General features: G+C 50.7%; 1 protein-coding gene across 2 annotated transcripts; it reads right to left on the bottom strand.

Moving 5' to 3' along the window:
• Positions 1-1,812: 1,812 nt before the first annotated feature.
• On the bottom strand, positions 1,813-6,987 carry IGFBP1 (insulin like growth factor binding protein 1). Of its 2 annotated transcripts, XM_070615533.1 has the most exons (4): positions 6,358-6,987; positions 4,707-4,891; positions 3,459-3,584; positions 1,813-2,540 (listed from the first exon to the last, which is right to left on the bottom strand). In XM_070615533.1, the coding sequence occupies exons 1-4, from the start codon at positions 6,719-6,721 to the stop codon at positions 2,409-2,411; spliced, it is 807 nt and encodes a 268-aa protein (XP_070471634.1). In that variant the 5' UTR covers positions 6,722-6,987; the 3' UTR covers positions 1,813-2,408. The 2 variants fall into 2 exon arrangements, with proteins under 2 accessions (XP_070471634.1, XP_070471633.1); XM_070615532.1 differs by lacking the exon at positions 1,813-2,540 and having other exon boundaries at positions 2,993-3,584; positions 6,358-6,853.
• Between the last annotated feature and the right edge of the window lie 251 nt (positions 6,988-7,238).

The raw sequence follows: 7,238 nt of genomic DNA, 5'->3' as shown, positions 1-7,238 counted from the left end.
TTAATTTCTTTCAATAAGATTTTTGTAGTTTTCAGAGCATACATTTTAGACTTCTTTTGTTAAATGTACTACTAAGTATTTCAATCTTTTGATGCTATTGTGAGTGAAATTGTTTTCTTAATTTCATTTTTGGATTGTTCATTGCAAATATACAGCAATACAATTGATTTTTCTATATCGACCTTGTATCCTGCAGTGTTGTTGTACTCATTTATTAGTTCTAATAGTCTTTTAGTAGATTACCTAGGATTTTCTATATATAAGTTCATGTCATCTTCAAATGGATATCGTTCTACTTCTTCCGTTATCTGAATACTCTTTATTTCTTTTTCTCGCCTAATTTCTCTGGCTGGAACCTCCAGTACAATGCTGAATAGAAGTGATGGAAGTGGACATGCTTGGCTTGTTTCTGATCTTAGGGGGAAAGCATGCAGACTTTCACCATTAACTATGACGTTAGCTGTGGGGTTTTTCTAGGTGCCTTTTGTCAGCTTGAGGAAGTTCCCTTCTATTCTGGGTCTGTTAAATTATTTTTTTATCATGCAACAGTGTTGGATATTATCAAAAGCTTTTGCTGAGTCTATAGAGATGATGGTGTGACTTTGGCTTTTTGTTCTATCGGTATGATTTATTACATTAATCGACTTTAGGATGTTAAAACAAGCTTGCATTGCTGAGATAAATCCCACTTGGTCACAGTGAATGATTATTTTAATATGTTGCTGAATTCAGTTTACTAGTATTTTGTTGGGGATTTTATGTCCATATTCTTAGGATATTACAATATTATACACTGAATTCACAGATTGCTCCTGGGGGTTTGGCAGAGGTAGGATGGCAGCCATGGGAGCCCAGACCAGGGAGGAGCTGGGAGGTGTAAGAGGAGAGAGGCAGCCTGGTGTGTGGAGAGGCTCTCATTTTCCCATGGCCAAGGGTAAGAGGGCATCCAGGACACGGGGCTGGAGGCAGCCTGGAGGCCCTGGTGGGATCTGCAAGAATGGGCGAGGTACCCACCCAGGGAGAAAGGTAGAAGGCGCAGTCAGCAGGGCAGGCCGGAATTAGGGGCAGTGTCAGGAAGAGCAAGTGGATAACAGTTTAAGGAAGAAGGAATCCAAGAAGCAGAGAGCACCCTTGTGCTCAGAGCTCAGCTGAGCAAACAGAAGAGTCAAGCAGGGAGCCAAGTGGAGGACTCTACTCAGAGCCCTGGGAGGATAGAGGCTGAGGGGAGACAGAGAAGAGAGATGAGGGCGCGAATTAAAGAAGTGTTTCTGTCTGCATTTAAGATGGGGAGGGGCCGGCCCGGTGGCGCAGGGGTTAAGTTTGCGCGTTCCCCTTCTCGGCGGCCTGGGGTTGGGCGGTTCAGATCCTGGGTGTGGACATGGCACTGCTTGACAAAAGCCATGCTGTGGTAGGCGTCCCATGTATAAAGTAGAGGAAGATGGGCATGGATGTTAGCTCAGGGCCAGTCTTCCTCAGCAAAAAGAGGAGGATTGGCAGTAGTTAGCTCAGGGCTAATCTTCCTCAAAAAAAAAAAAAAGAAAAAGATGGGGGAAACTCAGGCCTATTTACAAGAGGAAGGGCAAGCGCAAGTAGAGAGCCTAGGGCTCAAGGAGATGGAGAGTGCCCAGCCTGGCCAGCCACCTGACTCCACTGGGCAGTGGGAGCCCATGGCGGGCAGAGCAGACCTGCCAGCAGGGGGGACGAGGAGCCTGCAGACTTGAAACACCCAAGCTGGGTAAGGAAGGGGAGGGTGAAGGATGGAGCGGTTTCAGAGACAAAGATCACGGTAGGTTCAATAAACGTCTACAGCAGTAACAATGTTCCCACGTGGAGTATTTATTCCCAATATGTTTACATGATGCAAGTGCGTTTGACGATATATCCAATGCATATTTTAACATGTAGCAACCTCACCACATCCAGCTTTGATTACATAATCAACATTTAACTTTCCCTGCAAATTTACACCAGACTCGGATCCGTGGAATATACAGACTGAATCATTCTTACACAGGGCTTAAGCATCCTCTGTTAAGCCACTTGAGAAAAATCACTGCTACACATTTGATTTTTATTTTCTAGGCAGCATTTTCCCATGCTCTTGAAAAAGAGAAGCCGGAAGCTTTGAAGAGCTAAAATACAAGTATTTACATACGACATGATGAGAAGTATTTCAGGATATATAAATTAATACGGCGCAAGTTACTGTGTAGAAAAAAATAAACTTAGAGTGAATAAATAAACCACAGCTTTATATATCAAGTTATATGTGGAGTATAAAAAGTAGTTCCTATATATATATATACATCTACATATATATATATAAAAGTGTGTGTGTATTCTAGAGTATAAATATCCTGTGTACTTAAATATTTCATGTGAAGGAATAGATCAAATTGCATCTGTTCTCAGTTCTGTATGGTAAAAAACTGATGGCAGTTGGGGTCCCCTCTGATCTCCACAGACCCTGGGATCTTCTTGCCGCTCCAAGGGTAGACACACCAGCAGAGCCCCACTTCTCCCTCCAGGGACGTCTCACACTGCGAAGACAAGATGCAAGGTCAAGAGCCTCCGAAGTGAAGCTGGGGGAGGTGGAACTCCGGGCCGCCCAGCACCACTCGGAGAACACGGCGGGGCAGCAGAGAGCCCAGGCCACGGGCGCCATGAACCAGCCACGACCACGACCGATGGCAAAATCCAACACCCTCATGGTCCTCCTCATGAAATGGGGACTAAGGTCAAGTGTCCAGCGAGATTAGGATGTCCTGCATGTGTCACGTGGTGTAGCATGGGCACAGCTGTCTTTTTCATGGCCTCGATGGCAGCGCTGCTGAGCCTGGGGGAGCGTGTCCCGTGGGTGGCCGACACTGCCTCGCATTCCTCAACAGATTCCTCATCTGTAATAAAGCTCTGCCTAGTCCTCAGGTTCCCCCCGCAATATCCACAGAACCTGGGCTTCACTGAGTCCTAAAAGGTTCCTCAAAATTAAGTCTTGGTTTGTTTGATCTCTTTTATTATCTGGCAAGCCAAAAAAGAGCTGTTGTCTTTAATTATAGAGTTCCTTTCCCTTTGTGGGGAGAAAAAAGTAAGAGATGGCCAAACAAATCTCGCTTTCCTAAGTAGGATGTTCCTTCCCTCTTGTGTTATAGATGAGGAGCTGATATTCAGAACGTGAGGAGCCTGTGAAAGTCCCTCCCTGCTCAGCCTTGGTAAGGGACGGAGTAACGCTTGGCCCAGGGCCCCTGGCCAAGTGCGGGCACCCTTCGCCGGCCGTGAACACTGAGCTGGTCTTCAGGGTACCGGGGACCCTCTGCTCCTAGTCTCAGGAGGTGGATCTTGCTTAATATGATCGGTGGTGGGGTTTTATGGAGCATGTTTGGGACTGGACCCCCTGTTCGAGGAAAGCATGGCCTTGCAGGGCTGTGGGCAGCAGCAACTGGCCCCATGGAGACACATACCTGTTTGGGGTGATAGAATCCATTCTTGTTGCAGTTTGGCAGATAAAATTTGTAAAGCTCATCTGCCTTCTGCTGCTCCTTGGCTAATCTGTCCAGCACTTTGTAGAGTTCTCGTTTGCAGGGCTCCTGAAAGAGCAATTTGACACTGGGATAAATGACAAGAAAAAGGGAATTATCAGCCTAAAGGGCAGCTGGCGGAAGAGGTTTTGTTTGGGCTCTGAGGACAGGCCTGGTGTGCCCTCTCTGGGCCTCCATCTCTCCCCTGTAAAAGGAGCGTGTGAGTCTGTCTTGAGTTGGACAGAGCTTCCCATCTGCGTGAGCTCTCCCACGCCTCCACCCCCAGTGGGTAATTTTGGCTCCCGTCATCTGGTTGCAAGGAGAATGGGCACAGCTCTCTGAACCCAGAAGTTAGCAGCAGACATTTCTAGATTTTTAATAACTCTCCTCTGTAATCGACAAGGTTATTTCACGTAAACCAAATCAAGCGAGGATTAAGGCATTCATCTGGATAATATAAGAATACACTTTTCTCCACTGGTCATCATTTCCAGATGAAATCCTGATGTGTCTGGAAAATGGTTCCATCCTCCACTTTCCCGGGTGTGCATGTTTGTGGAAGTGATTTTCTTTTCTTTTTTTTTTTTTTAACAAATCAGCCTATCACTCCAACTTTGATTCTTTGTCGCCCTCAAGTGGTGGAATTAAAAATGGACGCCAATTAAGATGCTACAGGGAAGTTAGTGTATAATCGAGACAGTTTTAGTTTGGGAAGAGGAAAAAGTTCTGGAGATGGATGCTGGTGATAGTTGCAGAATATGTGAATGTGCTAAAACCCACAGAACTTTATGCTTTAAACTCGTTAAAATAATAAATTTTATATTATGTACTTTTTTTAAAGGGGGAGGAGATGCAATGGGGTAGTGGGAGTGTAAAGTGTTTGTGCTAAGCTTTAGAACAGTATAGCTCAATGCTCTTTAGACATTTTTCTTATTTTACAGATGAGCTCAGAGACATGAAGTAAGATATCTAAAGTTGCACAGCAGGAATGGCTTTTTTTCCCTCCCCAACCAGCATGCACCCCTGCTGAAAGCCCTTGTGTTAAAAGCTTGGCAAAGCTAAACTGAGAAATGGGTGTTAGGCTTTGGGATGAAAAGTGTTCATTTCCGGGGCTCAGGACCAGAGAGAAGCCCACACGCCCCCCTGGCACGGCAGGCACAAGCTAGAGGGTCCGCCCGCCCCAGGCCTCACCTTCCACTTTTTGATGTCGGAGATCTCGCGAGACCTTATGTTCTCGTAGTTACTGACGGCGTTCCAGAGGATGGGCAGGTCCTCTCCGGATGGGGCCATCAGGTGGAAACTGTCCAGGAGCTGCTCCTGGGTCATCTCTGCGCTCTCGGGGGGTACGCTGTTCGGGGCCGCGGGGCCCTTTGCATCTGAAAAAGGAACGCCGCAGACCCGTGAGCCCTCTCGAAGCGTCCGCACCGTCCCCCCTGAAGTTGCTTCCCTTCCCACAGATCCAGGCTGGACCATAGGACGGTCACATTGACCCGGAGTTTTGCCGACTCCCTCTTTAAAGGAGCATCTGATGGTTTCTGGGAAGAGTGGTGCGCGACAGCAAGACCAGTTCTGTTCTGAGAAAATAGTAATTTGGGGGCCTGGCGAGGGTGCTATGTGATTTTGCTTCTAAAGTAGGAGAAGGACAGCACGTGCACATTTTTTGAGGCCTGGGAAGAGCCCTGAAAAATTCCAGTTCAACTCCTCAGGCTATTAGCAGGAGCCTTGGAACCTCAGCTTCCCTGCACTGTGGTATCCTATGAACAGGTGGCAGGGTTCATTTAGAAGTGGGTCCAGATTGCCGCTCTCCCCTTCCACTCCCGGGGCTCTGCCTTCCCGCAGACTAAGTGACTTCCTTGCACCGGCTGGAAGAGGAGGGGGTGGTCACCAGATATCTTGCAGTTAGAGTCCTAGCGTTTGGATTTGGTGCGTGGGCAGAATCATAGAGAACTGGGTCTCCTGAGGGACGCCCAGGGGAAGCCATGACCTTTGAGAACCATGGAGAAGACTCCATTTCATTGACTCTGAAGGCAGAGAACCGGCAGGAAACGGTGTCCCCTCCTTGGGAGGGCCAGAGCTCCAGCACATTGCTATCAGGGTGTGGAACCACGAGATTCCTCCTCGCAGCGTCACACTCGTCTTGCAGCTGCCCAGATGGGGAGGTAGGAAGAGGGAGTGGAAGAAGAGGCATTTCCTCTGCTTCCCACTACAAATAAATCACGCCAAATTCAGGAAAGAGCCTGATTGTCAAGTTCTTAGGAGGCAACATACACATCAAACACTGTTTTTCTATAGCAATGAATGCAAGTGAAGTTTTCAGCCTAAACTCTCACATTATGTTCTGTAAACTTCTGGGAAGCACGGACTGACTCCACAGGATGCAAATTACAAAGGACATTCCACAGGCTTCCCTGGAGGAATTCCCATCCCAGCCCTTCCCAGAGGCTCCAGCCACTGGGGCTTCGCGCTCATCAGCAGAAAGGAGGGCCAGGGGTGTGCCCACTTCCAGGGCACCCCCATGGCCTCCCTTCTCTCTGACCCTCTGAGTTTCTATAGATGAGTGGGCTGTGGGCTGGGCTGGGCCCTCTCCCCAGCTCTCCTACCAAGTTGTGCCTGCCCTTGGGCCTTTCTTCCCTTGTCCTGGGCACCTCCTGCAGGACCATGCAATGATGGGGCTCATCTGGGTGACCCGAGATCCTTTCCCCTTACAGGCTTTGGCTGCAAGCTCTGGGCCCGGCGAGTTTGCTCCCCACTTGCTGTGGGCTTTGATGGAGCCCTACCCCTACCCGCCCCAGGACCACTCATCTGTCCCAGGGCAGGGGACCAGATCGGGGAATGGTGGTACCTGTGGCCTCGGCGCTGGGCACGGTGTCGGGCACAAGCATGCAGGCGCCCCTGCCGCGGGTGAGGGCGTGCAGGGGTCGCGGCTCTCCAGGCAGCGCGCGGCAGCTGAGCCCGCGGGCGCAGCGCGCACTGGCCACGCCGCATGCGGCGCCCAGCGGCAGGGCGCACGTCGGGCAGCAGCCGCAGCCCGCAGGCCGGGAGGGTTCCGGGCACGAGGCGGGCACAGGCGGGCAGAGCGCGAGCCTTTCGGGGGAGCAGGGCGCGCATTGCCACGGCTGGGGAGCGCCAGCGGCTGTGCCGAGGTGGACAGACAGCAGGAGCGGGAACAGGAGCGGCCAGGCGCGGGCAGCGGGGACCTCAGGCATCGCCGGGCAGGGGTGGCGGACAGGGGCCGATGTTCGCTGAGCGGTGGCGGCGGCGGCGCGGTGGCTGGTGCTCGCTGGGCTGGTGGCGGTAACCGATGCTCGCCAGGAGGTGGATGCTTGCTGGGCGCTGCGCGGGCCTTATGAAGGGCGCGGGCCGCGGCCACCTGAAGCCTGAGGTTAATGATTGGCAGCGCTACGAGCTCCCTCGCAAGAGGGTGTTCAAAATGTTTGTTTTGCTCGTACGCCCAAGGCCCTGCGCAAACCGTGGGTGGAAGGAGGGTAAACGGTCCAGGTTTCCCACTGTGTTTGTCCTGTTATTACGGCTTCCAACCTGGAGCCAAAGTGCAATTGTAACCAGGAGCGCACAGTCAGGTAGAGGGTAACCCTCGCTTGTTTTGTTCAAGGGGCATCCTGAGGCCGACTGAGCAGCGCTCCTAGGCTGACCCAGGGAAAACTCAAGAAATCAGCTGGGCAAGGCCAGCCCACTTACTAGTTTTCAAATGGGGAAGCCAAGGCC

Source organism: Equus przewalskii, chromosome 4, assembly GCF_037783145.1.
Source record: "Equus przewalskii isolate Varuska chromosome 4, EquPr2, whole genome shotgun sequence".
NCBI classification, from domain to species: Eukaryota; Metazoa; Chordata; class Mammalia; order Perissodactyla; family Equidae; genus Equus; species Equus przewalskii.
Note: the sequence above shows the minus strand (reverse complement) of the source record. Positions and strands in the feature narration are given on the sequence as shown.